Raw genomic sequence first — 26,443 nt, forward strand, 5'->3', positions numbered from 1 at the left:
ACTGTTGTGATGCAGGCGAAAAGGAATAACAAACTACGTCAGCCAGTCAATCGGGTATAAATTGAGCTCGACATGCGTTGGTAAGGGGGACGATCAGAGACAGTCGAAGACTCTGCCTGAGACGGTAGAGCCCAGCCGGAAGACTCGGCTCGTACCACAAAATGTAGTCGTCCCGAATTCTGCAACCCGCACCGGGTTCATAAATTAATTAAATAGTAAACCAATCTCTTAAACTATAATAAATCGCGAGTGCCAAACCCGCCAGAAAGCTGCCCTCATCATTGTGTATCAAATGTACCCGCAATTCAGTATAACTGAAACGATCGTGTCTTACGTTACAAAAGTCAAGAAATTAATGGCTAATATAACTTTACGTTCAGCACTTGCTGAACAAAAATCCCCGGCCGTCCCTAAATTTACGTTTCCATCTACGTTTAATCCATCAAGTGAGTGCCCCATTACATTTTTAAATAAATATGAAAAGTCCGCAAGATTTAACAACTGGACTTATTCTTTAAAGATTTCATATTTTAATAATAATTTGGACGGACAGCACAAGTTTGGTATCAAAAATATGTAAATGATCCAAAAAATGTTTTTAATACTTGGGCAATAATTCGAATATTTTGTTAAAAGAGACAGTTATTTATGTCCAAGAAATATGTGTGTAGGCACACCATTTTTGCAAAATGGGCACAATTTACACATTACAATTGTCAATAAGGGATTTAAAACAGTTCCTATTTTAAAGCATTCTGTTATAGGTAAATTCGATGTTAATGAATCAATCAATACAAATACGACAAAGGATTTAATGTTTTGCATTTCAGAAAAACGCAAAGCAAAAACTGCTAATAAGTTTCAGTCCGATTTTCCCATTCAACCGAAAATGATACATCCTAATTTACAGAGAAGTAACATAAATGAAATCGATAATATTGATGAAAAGTTGCGATGTTTAAATCAACTCGTAAAACTTCACACCAAAATAGAGACACAGCTGACCAAGTCGAATTAAAAAATGTAACATTCCCAGTATACGAATTTTGTGGATTACAATATTCAAAGCAAAATGTGTGCTTTTAGCATTTCTATTTAGTAGAAGTTTGTATAAAAGTTAAGCTAAAAAATCAAATAGTTTGGAGAAAAAATTGAATTTTTCATACCTACTGCAGCATGCTATTAAATTCATTTTTACATGTCTTCTAAATCGGAAGTTAAAAATTAAATCCACACTGTAAAACAACGGATTGTGGTATTTTGATGTCGAAGTCAAGCATTCCCAATAACGACAAAAAATGTGCCGATGCGGTAAATTAAACTTCTAATTGTCGACAAATAATTTTTTACTTGTTATGTGTAGGTACCCGCTTTAAATAAAAGCAAGCAACAGAATAGCGATATGTTTCCACCATTGAAACCGAACAGTACATAATAAACCGAAGGTTATTATTTAGTTGCTTGCAAAAATCGCGACATTAGTGGAAACTAAAGCAGATTAATTAGTTCTATTTGACGCCGCGTGCCGGTGTGACCGACTTGCTTTATTGCACTCGTCCCGTCGCATCGCCGTGAAGGTGTCGATAAAGAAACTGCTGATTGATGAATTTTAAGGTTTTAATATTTTGTTTAAATGCACATGATGTTTTACCTACATGGAATAACAAGTCGAAATATTGCATTGGCTAAGAACAATTGAATTTGATTTTACTATGGAAAAATGACAACTGATTTAAAAAGTGGCCCAAGATCTTTTTGAATAGTCAGAGTTTTTTTCTAAATACGAATGGAAAATGATACATTTGTAATAACGTATTTTCGAACTGATATTTAACACATTCAACACACAAACTACTCGAATGAGACGATAGGAGCTACACATCATGATAATGTGACATTATTTTTAATTTATTTCTGCTGAATTTCAATCTGCTAAATAATTAAGGTGAAAAACGCTAGCTGAGCGTAATACTTTATTATGTAAGTGGCACATAGAGTTTGTTCCTTTAACCGACCCATTGTAATGAGTTTTATGAGTACTAAAGTTTCAACTTATATGCAGTTGAACTATTTTTGGTGCATCTGTACGAAGATGTCCAGCTCAAGATTCATAATTAAATGAAATAATTATTGAATTGCCAATGAAAAATATTAGTATCCTTTATAAAGGAGTAATTTAAATACTCAAGAATTCAACAGGAAAAACAGTATAATTCAATGTTGGTGGAGTATTAGCTCTCAAAGTAGTTGTTTCTGAATTTTCCCTTCTCAGTTGAGAAGGTCCTGATACAGAAAGGTCTGCACATGTTGAGAGATATTTGTTTTAGTACCACACAGCAATACTATTTGCTGTTATCGATGTTAGGGCGGTGCATGAATTTTTCTCAAATAACAAACCAAAAGTATTGTCACACCCGTGTTAGTAGTTACGGTGCACACCCAGTAACCAGCACAGTCAGCAAGGTTAGCATAATGAGGTCGCTGACGAATATAAAAGATGCACCGTAGCTCGACTAAATCAGCGAACTCTGGGGTCTGGGTTAGTCTGGGTACGCCTATTGTGCAACGCAACGTGGAGCAGTAGGTGACCAAGTGCCACACCCGAGTATCTAGTAGTTTTTGAATGCGAAATTAGTAGCAGACTGATATAATCGGATGTATTATGCTAAACGAAATACATACGTTTATTAACTTTTGAAAATTGGGTCTTTGAAGCAAATCGATATTAGACTACTTGGAACTCGGATATAATAGGTCCATATGAAGTAATTTAAATTTAAATTTGTCAACATTTTCAGGCAACAGAGATTCCTATTCCTGACAGCAACCGGTTATACGTTATCCTGGAAATTTGCGTATTAGTTGCTTTAATCGTTTACCTTAATTCCGTTTATAGGATCGTCTCATTACAAGGTACAATAAGTTGTACAAATTTCTCGTAGACTGACTACGACTACTTTACTTCAAGTTAATTTCCACCTAGATCACCAGATTTGAGGCTTCTAGATCAGTAACATACGGTCACTTAAAAAATAAGATATTGTCACGAATGGAAAATCCATTAATTTAAAAGATGGACTTATTATTTAAAATTATAAATTCATTAAATTGAAGCAGATATTCGGAGATGGCAAAATAATAAAATGCGCGAGGCAAAGTTACAGTCAGAATGCACATAGTGCATCATCGCTATTTTTAGTCAGTCAATCGGGTGTCAATTGAGCTCGACATGCGTTAGTAAGGAAAGACGAGCAGAGACAGTCGAAGACTCTGCCTGAGAGGGTAGAGCCCAGCCAGAAGACTCGGCTCGCACCACAAAATGTAGTCGTCCCGAATTCTGCAACCCGCACCGGGTTCGTAAATTAATTAAATAGTAAACCGTTTTCTAAATTATAATAAATCGCGAGTGCCAAACCCTCCAGAAAGCTGCCCATCATTGATTAACAAATGTAAGTATGGATTTATTATTGTAATATTTTGTGCATGTAAAAGGTATTGTTTAAAGTGTTACTTTGGGGAATTATGTTTGAAGGTTTTATTCCGATTCACTAAGTTGATAAACCAACCATTTTGTCAATTAGTTTTAACTGTTGTTTAGTTATTAAATTATATTTTTCTACCAAGTGGTTTGATTCTACCTCTGAAACAAGATCTCGGTAAAGGTGTTTAATAAAGTAATAAACGCACGTCTCGTTTAACTTGTTGGGCCAAAAGGGGCTTTACAATTTAAACGTGACAGTATATGAAAAAAAATCGATCGTTTTCGAATCGAAAAATTTTCATTGTTTAAAAAGAAGGATCATGGATTAATACATCCTATAACACGCGACATTTTACAAAACGTCTCCGAAAATTTTTATTTTAATTCAGGCATTCAATCAAATAAAAAAATGATATTTACTTGAAAATGTATTTTTCTTTAATAATTAATAGGCTGGCCAAACTATTCAAGTAAACCATTGTAGATTGTGTAGATCGATCTACAACACAACCATACAGCATGTTACATGAAATGTGACCAGAATAAGAGACCGAAACAGAAAATGTCATTGAAACATAGTAATTCCATAAGAAAATACTTGACATCAATTCATTGCTGATGAAGTGGCCCAGTAAATTCATTAATCACATAACGGTAAAACGTTTAAAATGCGTACATTTTTATATACGATGTTTTTCAATAAGTTGAATATTGTTCGAAATAATTCAGGGACTGTTGTTTTACACACAGTGTATGTTTATTTTTTTCGAGTTTGTCCGGTAAATTACCAAAAGAAATTTTTTGTAATTAAACTACAAATTCCGACCATTTTAAACTAAGCGTCTTGATTTATCTGTATTCAAACGCCGTTTTACTTGATGTGGGATGAACTAATACTAAATGTTAAAAAATTATATAAGAAATACAGATCTAAACTATCAAACTAAACGCATTTTAGTCCTAATATGGTAAATTATCAAATATTGTCCCGTTCGCTAGTCGACAGTTTTTGCAATTATTAAGCATACTTATTTAGTTAATTTTTTAAAATTACTTTGTAGATATTTTAATGAAGTCAATGCCAACTTAGATAGAAACTACTTTATATCTTTTTTAACAAAAATTAAATTTTTTCTAATATGTTATATACTTTTAAAGCAAAAAACCAGATAAAAACAAAATAGTTCAGTTCATGGAAAAAAAAGTTGAAGACGGAATCTTGAAACCGAAACGTAGGAATTGAAAACCAAATACACAGGAAAATAGTCCTTAAAAAGTTGGTCTAACAATGTTCGGAAAAATTTTCAAATTAGATATAATACAGCACTTTTTTCTGAAAATGCTCGATTTTGATTTTTCGGAAATAACTCAAGAACGAAACAAAAATTGAATGGTGTTGGAGGCAAATGGTGTTAAATTGCCCATTCAATGCACTAAAACATTCCTCATTTGAACTTTGCAATAACTTTTTTACGGAAAACGAGTTCCATCAGTATAGAGAATCTTGGAACCAATAAGCGTAAAATAATGAGTCTGAACTCTTTGCTACACAAAAGGCGGCATGCACATACAGTGGTTACTACACGTGGTAAGTCTTTTATTTAGAACGTGCCTTGTAATATACGTTTCCAGTTCTTCAGCAAACCCGTTAATAAAAGATTGCTGAACAAAAAAAAAATTGTTTGTAAATTTCCTTTTTGTTTGCACAAAAATTGTCAACGTAGACAAGGTGTCCGATGACAAAAGACATTGATCGATATAAGAAAGACGATAAATAGAAGAGTTTTGTAAACTTGGCTACATAAAGTAAATACCAATCCAGTAAGCCCAAGTCCAATTCAATTAAAATATTTTCAATGTTACAGCACTTCTTGTGGTGCCTGAAGTAAGTACTCACTTGCTTATTTTAAATAAAACATTCCGTTTATTGTTACACTTTTAAATACTCTTGACGATTCTAAGTATGTTTCATGTATCATATCCTATATCTATATTCGATTATTTTCGATATATTGACGCTTAAAAAATGAAATTTTTACAACCTGGAGTGCCATAGGTCTTAAAGTGGTTGTGAGATAGAGAAAAATGATTTGTAATACTTCAACCTAATAAAAATGAGACGTTTTGGTGACATTGCGAGATAATCTCACTAAATTCCGCTCCATCTATTAAATTAACCAGTTAATTTTCCATAGCATGTTTTCCTTGCCAATTTTCCTCGTCCTTGTGAAATTATGTAAAAAATTATCTGTAATTTTACGTCGTCATCGACTCATTATATTATCACGGTACAATTCTCTCTTTAGTTTACCATTTACTCTCGTTAGTTTACCATTTTTTTGCATAATAAATATTACAGTCCACTAAATAAGCAAATGGTGGTTTTCATTCCGATTATCACTTGAGGAAAAGCCGCAAGAAATAATTTGTTCAGAGTCGATTCGTACTACAAGCATGCCCATTTTTCATATTCGATAACCTCTTTCCTTTCCCAATCTCCTGCTGACATATTACCGCGTGACATTGTTGACAGACCTACGGGTTGACAAATAAACTAACGTTGCCAGCTTGTACTATTTTAGTGGACTGTAAAAATGCTACAAACTAAAATGCGACACATTGCTTATATCAATGTTAAAACAGTACTTTCCTATTCAACTTTGGTGACTGCACAGAAAGTATCACTACTCCAAACATGTATGCACCCAACATAGTATGCACATTGTCAGTGGTATGATACCAGTACTTTTCTTTCTCTATAGCCGACGCAAGAACATTGACAGCGACAGTTACTGACTAGTCTTGTGTCACTACCACTTATGTCTGTCGAAACGACAACCTCTCTTCGGAGTCAGTAGGGTGCTGTGCATCTGTGCGGTATTCTCTATCAAGGTTCTGACTAGATTTTTTGCAACTACTCCATGTATTTCTGTAGCTATTTCTCATACAAGGCAATTTTGGATCCTTTTTGCTGTTACGGTAAATATTATGTGAAAGAATGCCTTTGTCAGTTACTTTTTCTGGCAGTAGTGAAACAAATTTCTAAATTTTTGTACCTCTAACTTTTATATAAATGGCAGAAACGTTAAAATGACCAGTGTTAGAATAATGTAGTGTGATGCAAAAAGAATATGAGTATGTGCTAAAGTCGCTGCTTGGTATTAGATTGTGTTAAAACTGAAAATAATGGCAACATACACTGGTTGAAATACCACGTTTTTAATACAAGTCATCGTTCAACATATTTTTAAAAAAGTAGAGGCATAACCTTAGAATGAAAAAACAAAAGAAATGGCCATAGAAACGTCTTTAAAGATTTCTGCGATTATTTTTGTAATAAAATCATCTGTTTAGTTTAATCTCGATTACTTATTCCTTGCTGGGTATTCAAAGACCAGGTGATCCTGCTTGGTATGGCGATGATTATGAGGTACTTTACATTGCTTATATCAATGTTAAAGAATTACTGGTTTTTTCAACTGTGGTGACTGCACATAAAGTATCACTACTCCAAACATGTATGCACCAAACACAGTATGCACATTGCCAGCTGTATGGTACCAGTACTGTACTTTCTCTATAGCCGACACAAGAACATTGACAGCCACAGTTAGTGACTAGTATTTTGTCACTACCCCTTATGTCTGTCGGAACGACAATTTCTTCGGAGTCAGTAAAGTGTTTTGCCTTTGTGTTATATGGTATTTTCTCTATGAATGTTTTGCCTCTAGATTTATACAACTAGTCCATGTGTTTCTACACCTACTTCTCATACTAAGCAATTTAGAATCTTTTTTGCTATTACTGTAAATGTGATGCACCGGGAAAATATTAGCAATTTTCTTTTTGTTTATTTTTCAAAGTCAAAATTGTAATCAAAATTAAATAAGAACTTACGGAATTAGTTTGAGGCACATCTGAATACTACTAGACACAACACTTAAATGAAAGACTAGTTTGAAAGAAAAATCTGACTTCAAATCCTAAGCCAAACCTCTAAGAGATTTAATTGGCCAGCGTCGTTAATCCAGAAGCGGGGATATATTTCTATTAGTAGGTGTTTATAAGGAAAGGAATTTTTCCAAGTCATACTGTCGCCACAAATTCTCACCTTTTTGACCCCAAGGAAAAATTATTTATTGCCTTCCACCTTTTGACCTGTCGCATTCCTGCTCACAGAATGATGTAAATTTCGTAGTATACATATTCACACCATTTTGGCAAACAGTCAGTCAGAAACGGGCAGTCAAAACTGAAACGTCGTCAAGTCGAAAACAAGAGTGTAAAGTCGGTTAAAGTCCAAAAAAGACCTAATGGGGTCAAGTTCTAGTCATGTTCAGTAGTGCAAAATAAGTTCTACCAAAATTCTTCAGTGTGCAAGATTTGTGAAACTAAGGTGTTTGGAAAACCCTCCAAAATTCTCGTAAAGAAACCACGTAGCCGCTTGACCTAAAGCCTGTCGCTTCAACTGAACTCAACATGTCCAGAAGGTACGTTAAAGCCAGAATTGCTAACTAGACCTAAGTCTTTGGTACCAAACCGAACCTAGCTGAATAATCATCTATGTTTTTGGAATCTGAATAAATGTTCGAACCAAGATTGGTGGTTGTGTCATTTAGGGAATAGCGCTTGCCCCTCGAACCCCAAAAATAAGCTTGTAAGACCCAAAATTGGAAGAAGGCATTTTTGGGCCATTACATAAATATTATGTGAAATAATTAAGAATTCCTTGGTCAGTTAGTTTTTCTGGCAGCAGGATCGAAACAAAATTCGAAATTTTTGTACCTCTAACTTTTATATAAATGGCAGAAAGTTTCTATTGGAAATGGGTTTTCGCTGCGCCTATGTACCCACATAAGAAATGTAATTGTTTGCTTGCAGCTACCTAAAGAAAACAATTAATTTACAACACTAAATACATGGACAGAATTTTTAATTTACCTGCTGCTGCAAGACAGTCTTCGCACACACTTTTCACAATTTCCTTCTCAGTTTCATTGATTTCTAATAATACACTGTAAGGTTTCTGCCTTACCCTGTATACAGCTGTAATTCTACCCTTAACAGTACATAGGTCTGCTTCCCGTTTAACTTGGACATAACAAACGGCATTGTCCCCATAGGAATGGCTTGCAGCATTAAACAATATGCCTCTTTAGAAATTTATAATACTGATTCTAGGACTATTTATATTGTATTACTTGAAATTAGACATATTTTATTTTAATGTACTTGCCGCTGTGATTTTACAACTTTGCTTTCAGTAGTGTTCAATAACTTGCAAAGTATTTTGCTATCATAAAAGCATCCACTTCGGGAATATTGTTGGAATCCGCCTTCGAAAAATGTGGTTCAGTCATATTGTCAATAAATACTTATGAATACTTTTTAATCAACGGAAGTAAACCTCTACACGGTAACCATGAACAAAGAACAAAACAGTAGACTGTTAAGTTAGGTTAGAGGCCTAGAGGGAACACGTTCTGCAATGTTGCCAATTTTCAGTGCCAGAACAGGTAATAAAACCATCGAGACAAAACCCGGAAAGGCGTCTGTTCACTTTGTTGTTGTTGTTTCTGGATTTTTTTTGGCACTACCAGCTAGGGGTCTTTTGCCAGCTTGTTACGAGAGAGGCTCAGATAGTCGGGCTAGAGCCCCTGATAGCTACAAAAAGTTCTAAAAAATCGCTTAAAGGCACGATCCGAGCAAAAGATATAGTCATTCCTCGTGAAAACTATAACCGTCACTGTCACATCCACGTGGTCTTCTCCTAGGTTTTCACCCTTTTCGCCTCTTGGAAGTGCACCGCACAAGACAATTCCCCGTAGACTTCTAGGAATCGACGTTTCCACTTAGAGGTCCCACCTCCCACCATCTCCACTCGACCGGCTGCGGAATTCGGTCGTCAAGTTCAAATTTCTCTGAACACCGTTTCAAGAAACGTGGTTTCTTAGTGGCAAAAAATGGCACTCACGTAACTGACGCGGTACGTTTCAAGTTGAAAATCGAACTGGTCTGTTCACTTTACATCATAATTATTACGGTGTTGTTTACTTTACGGTTTAGTTCATAACGTCATTATGATATTATTAACTCCATTTTGTTCTATATAATACTTTGTTAATCCAATCTGTAATATGGTAAAATATAAAAATCTTGTATACATATATACCTCGTATTGGCATCCTTGCATAAAATGTCAGCAAGTTGTACGGAGATTTGTACATCTATTCGAAATCGAGGCGTTGGCGACCTTTTATGATGAACTGTCAAGAATGACGTCAAACCAATAAGTGTATACAGGGTGGACCATAAGTAATGGGACATAGAGTTACAGCATATTCCTGACATCAAAATAATACGATTTAGCGGAATTGTCCTATACCGAAAGTTAATATTAAGAAAGATACAGGGTGTGAAAGTTGAAATTTTATTTTAGCTTTTTTCTCATATCTTCATGGTCTTTTGATATAAATTACTGAAAGTTGGTATAAAGGGGTTTTGGCAGGCGTAAAATACGATGCTTTCATTTGTTTTGTAGTAGCTGATAGGGGGCGCTAGCGGTAACCATCTCCGTCCCTTCAAGAGGCTCAAACTTTTTTTTACGGAACTGAAACGGCCATATGACTTCAAAATATGATTCTAAGATGTTTTCTACGTAAAAAAGGTATACTTGTTGTAAGTCTTAAAAGTCGACCGTTTTCGAGTAATTTAATCTTTTATTATTGCATGCATTTACATGTACAGGGTGCTGCATTTTTGATGGTTTTACGGAGTACAGAGAAAACGGTAATAGATAGAAAAAAAGTAGCATACGTGTTCTGATCTCTTTTTCTGAGCTGAGATGACTGGCGAACAGTGGGCTGCGCAAACTTCTTTTGTTTCAAAGATACGGGGGGCTTTTGAAAATTGTTAATTTTGGAACCTCCTTTGTATTTCATTTGCTATTAAAGTTATCAAAAAAGGAAAAACGGTTTCCGGTAGAAGTCTTGACGTAGAATCCAATGGCGTAGTCAGTTTTTTTCTATTACTTTTAGTTTCTGACATATGACACTAAGTTATATTTTTTTAAATGGAACACCCTATATATTTTTTGTTCATTTAATTCTGTTGATTTTTACTTTTTCAACGGTGTATTAAAACATATAAGTTTGTAAACGTTAATCTTGGTAATTAGAAAAAAAGTGTTTCCTTAACAAAAAAGTGCTTAATAATATGTATAAAAATACCCATAGTCGAAACAAAATTTGGCTATGTTCATATTAACATGTTACATGTCATTTATAAACAGTTTTTTCAACTTCTATCTTCAAAATAGTAGAAAATAGAAATGGCCACTTTTCTTATTAAAGCGACGGTAGAACTGCTTGTAACTTAGATTTTTAATAAGATTTATTGAAAATATTTAATTTTTTGATGTGTTAGATTATATGATTTCCGATTTTGTTTGGTATTTTAGATATTAGCATTTTTTTAGCTTAGCAAAGGTCCTTTTTTTCGAAAATGATCGAAAATGCAGCACCCTGTACAGCAGATTTTGATTTCTATTTTTTTTTAAATTCTAAGTAGGCTTTGATACAAAAACAAAAAGGGCGTTCATAACAACTAGCTTTATTTTAAAGTTATGTTTATCTGTCAAATTCATGTGCTGAAATAAGTTTTCTTGTGAAAATATGCCAAGACATACGCTGTTTTCTAATGAAGAAATGAGAGATATGCTATGTGTCTACGCGCAAACAAACTTTAATGGACGAACGGCTGGTCGCAAGTATTTTGAGATATATCCCCATAGAAGGCAACCCTATCACAAGATATTTAAGCGTATTTATGATCGCTTGGGTGACTCTGGATCGTTTCGACCTAAGCGAGATAGTTTGGGACGTCCAAAAGTTATAACTGCAGACCAAGAGGAAGAAATTTTGGTTAGTGTAGCAGAAAATCCCAGACTAAGTTCAAGACGATTGAAGGCAGAATGCGGTGTGAGTCAATCATCAATATAATAGGTCTGCATCCATATCATTTTACGCCTGTGCAAAATTTGTTACCAGCCGATCTTCCCCGCAGACTAGAGTTTTCACACTTTTTCCGGACCCAGCAAAACAGAAATCCGCTATTTTTAAATAACATTTTTTTCACCGATGAAGCCACTTTTACTCGACGCGGTGTATTTAACTTTCGGAACATGCATGCTTGGGATATGGAAAATCCACATTTAATAACCGAACGGCACTTCCAACACGAGTTCAAAATAAATGTTTGGTGTGGAATAATTGGAGGTTATGTCGTGGGTCCATATTACCATAAAATCTTAATGGAAACTCTTACCTAAATTTTCTTCAAAATGAACTCGGTGGTCTTTTAGAACATGTACCGTTGAATTTGCGACAGAATATGTATTTCATGCAAGATGGAGCTCCAGCACGTTTTTCCGTACAAGTAAGAAACTATCTAAATACTATTTTTCCACACCGATGGATAGGACGAAGCGGACCGATTCCATGGCCTGCTCGAAGCCCGGATCTTAATCCATTAGATTTTTGTGTTTGGGGTTATTTGAAAACAATTGTTTATAATGAGACCATCAATAACCGCGACCAGTTATGGGAAAGAATTCTTAATGCTGCTGACCAAGTTAGAAATGAAGAAATCCTTTTCAAGATTAGGCAGTCATTCATGAAACGCATTTCAAAATGTATTAGTGTCAATGGTGGCCATATAGAACATTTGTTGGCCAAAAAAAACCTGTTTCATTTCTAGTTTTTTTAATTTCTAGCAGTTTGTAGTTTAGGTTGTTTCAACGCAAATGATTGTACACCCACTTAATATCTAATTTATCATTCTGTTGTGTGATTTATTAAAAGTTTTACTAATTAATTTTTTTGGATTTTGTATTTACTACAAACATTTTTTAAACGGTCAAATTTACATACAGAAACTGTTATGTGTGTAACTTAAGGGTATACAGCACATATCGTATTAACATACGACAATGATAAAACATTAAATAACTCGAAAACAGTCAACTTTTAAGACTTACAACAAGTATACCTTTTTTACATAGAAAACATCTTAGAATCATATTTTGAGAGCATATGGTCGTTTCAGTTCCGTAAAAAAAAGTTAGAGTCTCTTGAAGGAACGGATATGGTTGCAGCTAACGCCCCCTATCAGCTACTACAAAACAAATGAAAGCATCGTATTTAACGCCTGCCAAAACCCCTTTATACCAACTTTCAGTAATTTATATCAAACGACCGTGAAGATATGATAAAAAAACAAAAATAAAATTTCAACTTTCACACCCTGTATCTTTCTTAATATTAATTTTCGGTATAGAACAATTTCGCTAAATCGTATTATTTTGATGTCAGGAATATGCTGTAGTTCTATGTCCCATTACTTATGGTCCACCCTGTATATGTTGGGATTTTAATTTTCAAATAAACAGCTGAATATTCAATGTTGTGTTTTAAAATTGTAATTTGGAGTTCATTTTTATTTCTTCTACAGAATTACATCTTTAGTTTTAATAGAATCAATTCATGCAAGTACCCTATTATGGTTTTGTGTCGGTTGTGACAATTATGCTGTTTACCTACCTGCTATCATCCCTTTTCTTCACACTATCCTTTTTTCTGTAGGTTTAATTTTATAACATTTGGTTGCAAATCATAATAATTAATTATATCTTTTTGGTGGAGGACTTTGAGACAAACATAAACCATATTATATGTCCAGAAACATGTTGAAAATTTTTGGCAAGAAGAACAAGGGTCTCAAATACGAGTAACATTATAGAATCATATTAGAATCGAAGTTTATGAAAGAAAGTTTATATTTAGGGAGGATTATTCCGAAAAAGAGTTAGGAAAATTAGACTTGCTTTCGTAAACTGATTTGTGTCAAAAACTATTACTTTGCTTTCTCTAAAGCCCACGCAAGAATATTGACAGCGGCAGTTAATAACTAGTCTTTTGTCACTACCACTTATGCCTGTCGAAACGACATTCTCTTCGGAGTCAGTAAGGTGCTGTGAATATGTGCTGTTTTCTCTATGAATATTCTGCCTCTAGACTTATACAACTACTCCATGTGTTTCTACACCTACTTCTCATACAAGGCAATTTTGGATCCTTTTTCCTGTTGCGGTGACTATTATGTGAAATGATTAATAATTCCATTGTCAGTTAGTTTTCCTGGCCGCGGTGTCGAAACAAAATTCTAAATTTTTGTACTTACAACTTTAATATGAATGGCAGAGACGTTAAGAAGACCAGTGTTAGAAGAATGCAGTGTGATGCAAAAAGAATATGTGTATGTGTTAAAGCCGCTGCTTCGTATTACATTGCGTTAAATTGTAAATTTGATATTGCATCGAGAGTAGCAATGATTACAGTACCAGAACAAAAAAAAGCAAAACATTGATGAAAATGCTACTAAAGCCGCTGCTCGGTATTACATTGAGTTAGGCTGAAAATAATGGCAACATACACTGGTTGAAATACCAAGTTTTTACTACAAGTCATCGTTCAACCTATTTTTAAAGAAGTAGAGGCAGAACCTTAGAATGAAAAAACAGAAGAAATGGCCCTAGAAACGTCTTAAAAGATTTCTAAGATTATTTTTGTAATAAAATCATCTGTTTAGTTTAATGTCAATTACTTTTTCTTTGACCAGATGATCCTGCTTGGTATGGTGACGGTTATGGAGTACTTTAGATTGCTTATATCAATGTTAAAACAGAACTTGTTTTTTCAACTTTGGTGACTGCACATAAAGTATCACTACTACAAACATGTATGCACCAAACACAGTATGCACATTGCCAGCTGTATGGTACCAGTACTTTACTTTCCCTATAGCCTACGCAAGAACATTGACAGCCACAGTTAATGACTAGTATTTTGCCAACAACCACTTGTGTCTGTTGAAACGACAATTTCTTCGGAGTCAGAAGGGTGCTGTGCCTCTCTGCTGTTTTCTCTATGAATGTTCTGACTCTAGATTTATACAATTACTGTGTTTCTACACTTACTTCTCATACAAAGCAATTTTGGATCATTTATGCTATTACTGTAAATGTGATAAAAATATTATGTGAAATGATGAAGAATTCCTTTGTCATTTAGTTTTTGTGGCCGCGGTTTCTAAACAAAATTCAAAATTTTTGTACTTCCAACTTTAATATGAATGGTAGAGACGTTAAAAAGACCAGTGTTAGAAGAATGCAGTGTGATGCAAATAGAATATGTGTATGTGTTAAAGCCGCTGCTTCGTATTACATGGCGTTAAATTGTAAATTTTATATTGCATCGTGAGTAGCAATGATTACAGTACCAGAACAATGAATTTAGAATATCCACAAATCTTCCTTGGTATGCCCAAAGTCTGAATTTGGAGATTTAAGAAAAATATGTATGAGTTAGTCATCTGATCAAAAACGGTAAAAACATTGTCACATTTTTCAATAGCTGTACAGTGGCTATGGAACCCTTCGTGAAAGAGCAAAACATTGATGAAAATGCTACTTATAAGGAGTACAAATTTTCACAGGATGTGTATACTAGATGGAACTTTATTTTCTATATAATAGAAACGATCCTGAAAGTTAACGATTCAATTGGGAGAGCAATATTAAATTTAAGAAAAGCACCTCAACCTCTCTCAGGTGATGCTTTCAATTACCTGAATTTCATTGATGTTATCCGAGTTTTTTTATATTGATAGTATTAAATGTCTTGTAGTAAACTTGTGTTGTTTATGTGGTCTAAGTATAAGATCGGTTCATTAAACGGTTTTGGTTATAAGAACATTCATGACAGATGTGAATGCGTCATGTGTCACTTGAAAGATGACTAGATTTAGCAACATGTAATATTACTTTATGTATTTTCAAGAACCTCTTATGTGTTTTTTTAATCCAATTAAAACATCCAATTAATTTATAGCCATCTTTATTTGAACAAACCTCCAAACTACAATATGGGTAACCCAATAATGATGATTTTTAAAATTCTTACATTTAAAAAGCCAAAGTTGCTATATAAATAACTTGCTGCCATCTAACTTATCAAATTTTAAAATTGCTCTTTTTCGACCTAACATCCTCATGACTTGATTAGATTACTTCAACAGAAGAAAAAATACCTGCTTGGTGCATTAGTGCAACGAACCCCAATTGAAAGTGACCCCGATAAGGAGGACGTGAAATGAAAAAAAATTGGAAGAAATATTTTGTATGCCCTTGATCTGGTAAGGCAGGATGAGGTCCGATGTAGCCGTTCTCGGCTCTTCGAAACATGGCGTCTGCGTCGCTGATGTTACACCAGTTTCGTATGTTTCTTAGCCAGTAGTGTTGCTTTCTTTCTGGACCTCGATGAGTGAAGGAATGTTATATTTGCCTCCTCTAAGGATATGGCCAAGACAGGAAACTTTTCGTTTTTAATGATGTTAAGTATTTCTCGTTCGTAGCCTGCAGTTCTTAAAATTTCTTCATTCGGCGCATGTGCGATCCACGGCACGCGCAAGAATCTCCGGAGGGTCCAGATTTCAAACGCCTCGATGCGATTCAGGATTCCAGCTTTGAGAGACCACGTTTCTGCGCCGTACAGATCGGCCATATGTAACAGACTGCGAGCTAATAGGAAGTTTTTATGTTTGAAAAGTTTTGTTTTTGCATAGTTCCTTCTAAGTATAAGCGCTACTACAACCGGACAAAATAAGAAGAACACCGAACAGGTGGAAGTTGGTAAGGATTAAATAAATTCATAAAACTTGCTGTAGAATGCCAATCTACAGCAAGTTTTATGAATGGCTAATTGCTGGTCTTTGTTCACTCCCAATGTCAACTTCTGCACAGTTACTCAGTTCGCCATGCGCAGATTGACATTAAAAGGAATAGAAAATAAAGACACTTTTCCTAATACACATTACCCACATTAAATAAAAACTCTTCGGCCAAATACTGTGGAGCTGACAAAATAATAAATTACGCCCATAATAAATGTAGCAAAACAGTAACAAGCAACTATTAATGTTATCAAGTACTGTCATAGAAAAGCAAAATGGCAAATAAAACTACACACAACACAACTCACCTTTCCATCTTTAGTTTATTGTTGAAATAAATAATTCCGTGCTATTAAATACATTTATTTATGTTTTTTTCAGATGCATTGAACCATTTTCAAGTCTTTTGTACTGTTGGTAAAATCTTCTAGCATTCAAAGTTTTTTAGCAATAAATATTTGTGTTTCCCTGCTGTTTACTGTTTCATACATTTACTTAATACAAATAACGTAGCCACCAGTTGATTTGATAACTATAAATTCACTATCATACTTAACGATAGTCTGACAGTTCTAATTAAGAAATTACCGACATGGTCAATTATTATCTTTATCCTTATTTACGCATTTTCATGTAATTTCTTCCTTTGAATTCGCCATTAGATTTGTTTGAAACTATTTCTTGAACTGTCACCAACGTCAAAACTTTCACTAGTCAGTAGACAGTTAACAAAATAACTAGCGGTTACATTATTTGCAATGAAAATCTGTCTGTCTAAGAACAGAATATTTTTCTGTCTTCTGAGACTGAAAAACATTCTGGTTCTGGTAATTTTTGAATCAAGCGACTGAAGAACTTGCCACTTGCTGAAGACAGATATTTTGTTAATAAAAACATGAGCCTTACTTACAGACAAGTCTAGTGCAAGATTCATTAAAATCCATCGAAACGTTCTCGAAATATTTCTGAAAATAGATTTTTTTTCAAGAAATTGGACCATCAATAGCATTGCAACCAGGCACTTCTTCCTAATGACAATTACGTCAAATCGTCATATTTTGATCTAAAGAAGATCACGGTACCTTATAGATCATAGGCTTACTGTACACTCTGTAAAATACCTAACTTCTGAATCGGATCTGATCAGAAATACTGAATAAATAGTGTAAATATTTGTGATAACTATCCATGCGATAAGTGATTTTAGTGAGTTTTGATACTGTTAATGATAGGGAATGAAATTGTTTTTTTAATCAAATTTACGAGTGTTGGGTTATTTTTATTTTTCCTACACCTGAGTTTGAAATGTGTATTACTTTAATACAGTAATTTTATCAATAGCATGACAATCTTAGTTTTTGTATTGTTCTTAATCAAGAACATGAAAATTTTATGACGTATTTATTACTTTAATAAACGCCTTTACCGAGATCTTGTTTCAGAGGTAGAATCAAACCACTTGGTAGAAAAATATAATTTAATAACTAAATGGCAGTTAAAACTAATTGACAAGATGGTTGGTTTATCAACTTAGTGAATCGGAATAAAACCTTTAAACATAATTCTCAAAGTAACACTTTAAACAATACCTTTGACATGCTCAAAATATTACAATAACAAATACATATTTACATTTGTTAAACAATTATGAGGGCAGCTTTCTGGAGGGTTTGACACTCGCGATTTATTATAGTTTAAGATATGGTTTACTATTTAATTAATTTGTCAACCCCGGTGCGGGTTGCAGAATTCAGGACGACTACATTCTGTGGCGTGAGCGGAGTCTTCTGGCTAGGTACTGCCTTCTTCGACGTGGTGCACAGCAAAACTGGACTGACTGGAATGAACTGAACCCCTCTCTAGGGTACAACTTCCTTTTTATAGCATTCCAGACACTGGTTCCACCAATCAAAACTCCCAGACCTGGTCTCCTCTAGCCGACAACTCGTGACGACCTTTCGACCCTCGGTACTTGGAAATATTTCACATATTTTGCAACTCAGCAATTGCATCATAAGTGCAGTTGCACTCCGACCGCATTCCACAATTTTAATGTTTCCGCTCAAGTAATATAAATTCCACATTTTTTAATGTTTCCGTTCGAGTGAAATAAATTTGATTTATTTCCTTCGTGACATTTGCCCCTTCTCCATGAAACTGGCCCTCCAGTTTAAACTAAGAGAGGTAACTCCTACCTTTGACAATGCTAATTACTAATCTAAGTTATTTAACTAACCTTATATAAAATTCATCCTATTACAATATTATCAGAAAAATGGAGTAAGCGACAATTTGATATTAATTTTAGTTTTTATCATATATTTTGCTATAAAGCTTACTTTCTCCATTTTCCGTCATCTCTTCTTCGCATCCCAAAAATGATATTATTCCTATCCTAAAGCAATCCTTAAACTAACATAACACATTCGAAATCTTGGGGAGCCCTTAACTACGCACCATCTATTCCAACTAAATTGACGATAACGTTTGATTGCTTCTCCCCAAGATTATCTGTAAACCAAAATAAGAAAGTAAATTATCAAAACGTAAACACAAAACAAAATTTACGGATGTCTAACGACCATATGGTTTGAAATGCACTCTACTTAAGTATTGTAAACAACCTATACTCGGTTTATTTTGTCTTGGCAGCGGTTTTGAGGTAGGTCAGGGTAACGCTTGTGTCATCATTATCATAGGAAGAGTGTACGGAGATTACGGTTTGTTTTAGATGTAGTAGGTTTGGACATATCGGGAAAGATTGTAAGGATGCTGAATGTTGTTACAAATGTGGGGGAGAACATCAGGGGAGAGGATGCGAGCGTGAATGGGATTGTCCAAACTGTAGGAGATTGGGGGTGGAGAGGGAACAACGGAAGCACGCGGCGAACGACAGGCAGTGCCCGGTCTACGCGAAGCAATGGGAACGGAGGAGGAATAACACGGCCTACTAATGGCGGTGTTATTCCTACAAACAAATGTGGGGAGAGGGAGAGAGGCGACTCTGCAGATGAGGAGGTTTGTAGAGAAGAGGGGGTTTGGATGTGGTGATTGTGGCGGAACCTTGGAAGAAAGAGCCAGAGTGAAAGGGGTATAAAAGGTATGGCCAGAAAGACGGCAAGGCCGCAATCTGGACCAGGAGCGAAGTCTGTGCGTGGCAGATAGAGAGTGAGTCGAGTGAGAATGTGGTGAGTGTGATTATGAGAATAAGGGAGGGGGAGGTAAGGGTATTTGGGGTTTATGACAAACCATTGGGTAGGACTAATAGAAGAATGAAAGAGAGGGAGTGGCTGTGGAGAGCGGTTGAAGGGCCCCTGCTTATCGCCGGGGACTTCAACGCCAAGAATGAAGCGTGGGGGGGAGTGAATACCGATGAAAGGGGAGAGGAGTTGTTAGACATTGCAGTGACGTATGGATGGGAACTTCAGAATGTTGGTACAAAAGGACCAACATTTGAAAGTGCGAACGGGTGTAGTTGGGTGGATGTGACGTGGGCAAGGGAGTTGGAAGTTGACGAGTGGAATGTGGAAGGCGAGGAGACCCTGAGCGATCACAAATATGTGACGTTCAGGGTCAAGGGGAAGCTGATTTCAAGGGAGATCAGCAAGAGGGAGTATGATTTCGGGGGTACTGATTGGGAGCGGTTCCGAGAGTGTCTGAGGGGGTTTGAATGGAACACGATAGAGTGCAAGGAGGACACGGAGAAGGAGGCGGAGAGGGCGCAGAATACTGCAAAGAGGCGTGTCGACTGATTAAGAGGTATAGGAGGGACGACAAAAAGGAGAATGAATGGTGGGATGAGGAACTGGATGCGATTAAAAGGGAGGTCTTGCTCGCAAGAAGAGCATACCAGGGCAACAAGGGGAAAGACACAGAAGTACCATGTAGAACCACGTATTACGGGAAAAGGAGAGTACCGAAAAAGGAAATTCGTAGGAAAAAAAAGGAGGCAAGGAACAAAGATATGGAGGAACTAACAGAGGAACAGTTGGGACAAGATCTGGGAAATGGTGGCGAAGTGGGGAGTCAAGAGAGGGGAAAGGACATATAAGGCAAGAGACGGAAGGGAGTTATGTGAAGGTAACGAATGGGACAACGAACTCATAAGTGAGTATCACCCTGGGCTGAATGATGAGGAGTGGGAGGAGAGGGGGGAGTATAGGGAAAATAGACCGGCGGGGTCATGGGTGACTATTACGATGTAGAGTTTGGTGAAGGGGAGATTGAAAGGGTCATTAGGAATTTGAAAAAAAAGAAGGCTTGTGCCAATGATCGAATTCCTAATGAATGTATGATTCATGTGTGGGAGGAGGAAATTTTGTTTCGACTGTGGGTATTATTATACATATTATTTAGCACTTTTTTGTTAAGGAAACGCTTTTTTTCTAATTACCAAGATTAACGTTTACAAACTTATATGTTTTAATACACCGTTGAAAAAGTAAAAATCAACAGAATTAAATGAACTAAAAATATATAGGGTGTTCCATTTAAAAAAATATAACTTACTATCATATGTCAGAAATTAAACATAATAGAAAAAAACTGACTACGCCATTGGATTCTACGTCAAAGCTTCTACCGGAAACCGTTTTTCCTTTTTTGATAACTTTAATAGCAAATGAAATACAGAGGAGGTTCCAAAATGACCAATTTTCAAAAGCCCCCCGTATCTTTAAAACAAAAGAAGTTTGCGCAGCCCACTCTTCGCCAGTCATCTCAGATCGGAAAAAGAGATCGGAACACGTATGCTACTTTTTTTCTATCTATTACCTTTTTCTCTGTACCCCGTAAAACCATCGAAAATGCAGCACCCTGTACTTTTCCAATTCTTTCTTTACTAATTACCATGATTTTTGTTTTACTGGTGTTAACTTCTAGACTATATTTCTTACTTACTTCCAATAACAGCTGCAGTTCCTGTGCAGTGTCTGCAAATATGACGGTGTCATCGACATATCTAAAATTGTTCGTCATCTAATAGTACTTCTGGTTCTGGAGTGCAAAATAACCTGGGAAAAGCTGGCCCAAAAGAACGACATACGTCTTGTGTGGGTTCCAGGACATGCTGCTATTCCGGGAAATGAAGAGGCGGATCGACTGGCAAAACTGGGCACTCAGAAAGTGCCTGTTGGCCCAGAACCGACGGTGGGGATCACCAATAGCAGGGTGATCCAGTCGCTAAAATCTTTAGCCCAGAAGCTGTTTCAAGAACGCTGGGACTCCGTCATAGGTATGAGGCAGGCCAAAGAACTCATCAGTATCCCCTCAGTTAAAAATACGAAATACCTGCTGAAACTAAGCAGAGAGAGACTTAAAACCGGCCTACTGACTGGCCACTGCCAGATGAGACGGCATCAGTACTTGATGGGTATAATCGAAGATCCTACTTGTCGAGGATGCTTGGAAGAGGAAGAGTCGGCAGGACACATCTTAATGTGGTGTCCAGCCTTCACTCGTTCGAAGACAACATTCCTGGGACAGTCAATAATGACTGTCCCAGATGATGTGGGAGGAGGGTTTGCGAGGTATTTTTAATAGGTGTTGGGAGTACGGGATATTTCCCAGGGTGTGGAAAAGGGGTAGGATTAGGTGGCTGCCAAAACCTGGCGGGGGGTATAGGCCAATTAGCCTGTTACCCACGCTGGAAAAAATTTTGGACAGGCTGGTAAATGGTAGAATGATGAATTGGTACGAAAGGGAGGGGAGAACGAGCAGTAGATAGTATGGGTTTAGGAGGTCGAAGAACACGGTGGAGGCCATCAAGGAGGTGTTGGGTAGAGTAAATGGGTTTCATGAGAGAGGATGGCACGTACTGGTGGTCGCGTTTGACTTGAGGAACGCCTTCAACGTACGTGGACGAAAGAATGAGGAGGGATGGAGTCTCAGGGCGGATCAGGGAGATCGCCTGGGACTTCTTGTGCGATAGGGAGGTGGTGAGTGGGAGAGTTAGTAGGAAGGTTGAAAGGGGATGTCCACAGGGTTCGAGTATTGGACTAACCCTGTGGCTCGTGTGTATGAATGAGTGGTTGGAGAAGGTAGTGAAAGAAGATGAAAGGGGGGGTGTGTATGGACAGGCATTCGCCGACGACCAGGTGGTCCTGGTCGCGGGGGTGTCTGTAAAGGAGATCGAGAAGAAGTGGAAGGAGACGTGGGATGTGTGTAGAGAGTGGGAGGAAAAGGGCAGAATGAGGTACAACGAGGGAAAAACCAAGGCAATGTTCATCGAACTTGGTGGGAGGATTCGACCTCCGGTAGTTAGAGTGGGTGTAGAGAGGGTGATGCGTGGGTGGATCTTTTAGGGGTAAGAGTAGATAGGAAATGGTTGTTTGTAGAGCAAGCGAGGAGAGTAAGGGCGAGAGTAGGAGAAGTGGTTACCAAGTTAACGGGGTTGTGTAGGAATAAGGGAAGGGTGGATAAGGGTAAGGTTAAGATGATTATGGAGTGTGTGGGGACACCGGCGGCTCTATACGGGGGTGAGATTTGGGGTACAAGGGGAAGGGACAGTAGGGTAAAAAGGCATCTCGCGGCTGCTGAGAGGAAGTTTCTGCCGGCTGCGGTAATGTGCTACCGCACCGTGGCCACGGATGCGCTCAGGATGCTGTGCGGCTGTCCGCCATGGCACCTGAGGGCTCAGGCAGCGGCGACGTTCATGAGTGAGAGAGAGAGAGAGAAAGTGGATAACGCCGCGAAGGAGAGTAATAGGGCGTACCCAGGGTGAGTTGTATGGAGAGGGATGAATGAGAGAGTGATGGAGGCCAAAAGAGTATGGGTGGACGCCAGCGCGAAGGAGGGACTGACGAGGATTGCGGTGGTGATGGAGAGGGGAAGGCGAGTCGTCAAGTTCGACAGGCACGAGAGAGGAAGTACGACGGCGGAATTGAGGGCGATTGAGGAAGGGGTGAATGTGGTGAGTGAATGTGAAAAGAACGTTGGTCACGGACAGCCAAGCGGCCTGGGGTATGTTGCAGGAACCCAGCCTGCATAGGGTGGTAGAGAGAATAAGAGGGCGAGCGGCGGATTTGAACCGGAGGGGATGGGAAATCGGGATTGAATGGATGGAAAGAAAGGATAAGGGGATTCAGGTGGTTAATAGGTTGGCCAGTGAAGGGGGGTGTTGGAGGACCTTGGGGAGTGCGAGCTCTGGGATAGGAAGGCGGTCAAGAAAGAAATGGAGGAGTGGATATTCAAGGAGTGGCAGGAGGAGCGAGATAAATCGGAGAAGGGAAGAAGGGTCTATGAGGTGTGTAAGGAGGTTGGAAGGGATAGGTTGCCGCTGTCCTTTAAGGGTGCCCAACTCTTAACAGGACACGGCAACCTAGGGGAGTACTTGGATAGATTCTAGTTGGTGGAAGGAACGGGTTAATGTGAGTGCGGTGGGGGGGTCGAGTCTAGTGAGCATTTGATCGATGTCTGTGAGAGGGATGATAGGGCGAGGATGAGGACGGAAATGAGAGGGAGAGGAATAGTCTGGGCCTCCGTGCAGTTAAGGCGCGAAGGAAAAATGGACCCGGGGAATGTGGCCATAGTAAATGATTGGGCGGAGGGGGTCATAAGAGACGATTAATCGGTCCACCAGACTGGAGAGGGCAAGGCTATCGATGAGGGAAAGGGGATTGCGTCCTAATGGGAAATATTGTAAAGACGGTATTGTTAGGTTAAGTTTATCAGGTTAAGAGATCAAGATTAGGGAGTAAAGAAATTGTAAAAATTGTAATTAGTATAGGTTAAGATTTTAGTGGTTAAGACTTAATGTATTATATGAAAAAGTTATATAAAAAAAAAAAAAGGGGGGTAGAAATTATGTTAAAAAATGGAAAAAAGGGGAAAAAATAAAAGAAAAACAAAAAAAAAGAAGGCAAAATAAACAAAAAGGAATTAAAACAAAAGGGAAATAAAAGTTTTTAAAAAAAAAAACAAAAAAAAGGGAAAAAGAGAATAGGAAAAGAAAAACAGGGTTTAGCTTTCCCCGGGAATTTTTAGGAGACGTGGAGGTTGGTTGGTGGGTTTTGTGAAGACAGTGGGTAACGGATACGGCTTAAGCCCTAAAAAGAGTCAGGTGGCTTAACCTCATTCGGTATGTCATCATTATCACATTAATAACAGTGACGTACTTGACGCCTTTGAACGTATTACGCCTTTATTAACTTTACCCATCTTACCTTTAATTAAACAATAAAAATGGTTAAATATCATTTATTTTCTTCGTGCTACAATAGTCATTATTGTATAGATAAAATTTAAATATACAATATATAATATAGATATAATACATTGAACAATAACTGTTTCACTTGTCTTGTTTGGTTTGGGTCCCTCCGGGTTTCGCCTGATCAGTGTTCAACTTTTTCTTTTTCACGTATAGGCACTTGATATGGTGCCGTACCACGTACACGTGTATGATTTATTCGTCTTCGAAGAGGCGTGGCAGTCACCTGCCGAGTCCAATTTGTCATGTTTGCTGTATTTGGTGGTGGCTCAACGGGGTTCCAATTCGATCGCAAAGTCACCCTCGGCACTTCAACTAACGTCGGTTCACGTCTTGATGGGACCCTAAATTGATGTCCCATCATTCTCGGTGGCAAATGGGGTCGGGGAGGTTGATATGGTTCACGCCGCCTGAATTGTGAACTCCTTCTGTACGCACAAACATTGCATGCGCAACCATCCACAAACAAATTTCCCCAAGCACCCTCGGAGGTGCGCAAATTGCACGTAGGGTTTCCTCCTTGTCTCATCCTTGAATCAATAAGAATCATCTGGTATTCCATGTGAATTATTTGGGTCCAAAGTGCTAGTAACGCCTTTGTGACTCCCAAATACACTATTCCTGGTCGCTGTATTTCTTGATGTAATTCCCATAAATGGTATAAAGCCATGTCATATAAATGTAATTTGACATTTATGTCCGAAACACATCGGGCATAATATAGAAACATCACAATCCACTCCATTTCTTATAAACTTTCGATCGGTATTTTTTCAAGGAAACGCACTCGCGGTACTATTACGGTACTTCGCTAACTAAAATGCAAATCACAGCGATGGAATTATTTATATTCTCTTAATTTCATGTCAGCACTTTTACTGGACGCATGCGGTCGCATATTATTCATTTGATGCATTTGTTTCGACCGAATATATAATGTTGAACACCTTGAAAATCATTACTTCATTAGGTCAAATGACACGAGATGTTATCGCCATTTGTAACAGGATGATATTCCAACCACCCTTTGGAAAAATAACACTTTAATGATGGCGTTCTTAGAAAGTTGATGATGGTAGCTCAAAAACTGATAGTGAAAAGTGGGAATACCAAAATGCTATTGTATTTCAGCTTTATCATTACATAAATCAGAAAAGAGTCATAAAAATAAACAAACAAAACTACAAAAATAGTCAAACTTTGCAAATGACATTTGACATAGAAAGTTAAGATAGGAACATGCAAGCCATTTTGCTCTAACTTCATCTGCTTAGAAGCTATATCACACTTGAAAATGTCAATTTTCATACGTCAAAACTCGAAAAACCGTTGCAGAAAGATATAGGTTATGATACCTGAAACAGATTTGAAATCGTTAGCAGATTCTAAAAATATAATAATATACAAAGTGTTTCATTTAAAATAAGCAACTTGGTACCTACTTCTGGTATTTCTGCGATTTTTGAACGAAACGAAAAAACGAAAACTCGTTATTTTAATCTGTCTACCCCCAATATCACATAGCCCTGACATTTATATTTATTCAAGTATTTACTTGTTCGGCACCTATGGCATTTCCCGATATATTTAATGTCCCTCGTATTTTTTGTCTAAGTATGCCATTTTAATTATATCATTTTTTCCATTGTAGTCAAATAACTTGTAACACGCGCGCTTAGATAATTTTTTTACACACTTTTGGTGTAACTGCGGAAAATTAGACTAATATCCGTTCGTGAATTTTTCAATTGGCCATTAAATTCAGACGCGGATAAGAGAATAAAAATCCCTGAGCTCAGTAACTTCAAATTTAGGTACAACTCGGTATGCTCGGTAGCTTCTGCTTCTAGGCATGGAGCCACAATTATAATTAGTTACTACTAATTATAATTGTGGCTACTATTAATTACTTTCACTTGGTCACCCTCATTAAACTCCACATGTCTATGTTTACAATCGTAACG

At 37.1% G+C, this 26,443-nt stretch overlaps 1 protein-coding gene and 1 long non-coding RNA gene across 2 annotated transcripts in view; both read left to right on the plus strand.

Annotated features, from left to right (window-relative positions):
- Positions 1-26,443, plus strand: part of LOC145736595 (uncharacterized) — a 259,716-nt gene that overhangs the window by 221,306 nt on the left and 11,967 nt on the right. The window lies entirely within an intron of this gene.
- Positions 11,025-13,014, plus strand: LOC145736582 (uncharacterized). The gene is given in 2 exon segments (XM_081991033.1): positions 11,025-11,476; positions 11,479-13,014. Coding segments are annotated over 2 exon segments (654 nt in total). The 5' UTR covers positions 11,025-11,154; the 3' UTR covers positions 11,811-13,014.

Source organism: Ips typographus, linkage group LG12, assembly GCF_016097725.1.
Source record: "Ips typographus isolate SLU linkage group LG12, UJ_Ityp_2.0, whole genome shotgun sequence".
Classification (NCBI taxonomy): domain Eukaryota; kingdom Metazoa; phylum Arthropoda; class Insecta; order Coleoptera; family Curculionidae; genus Ips; species Ips typographus.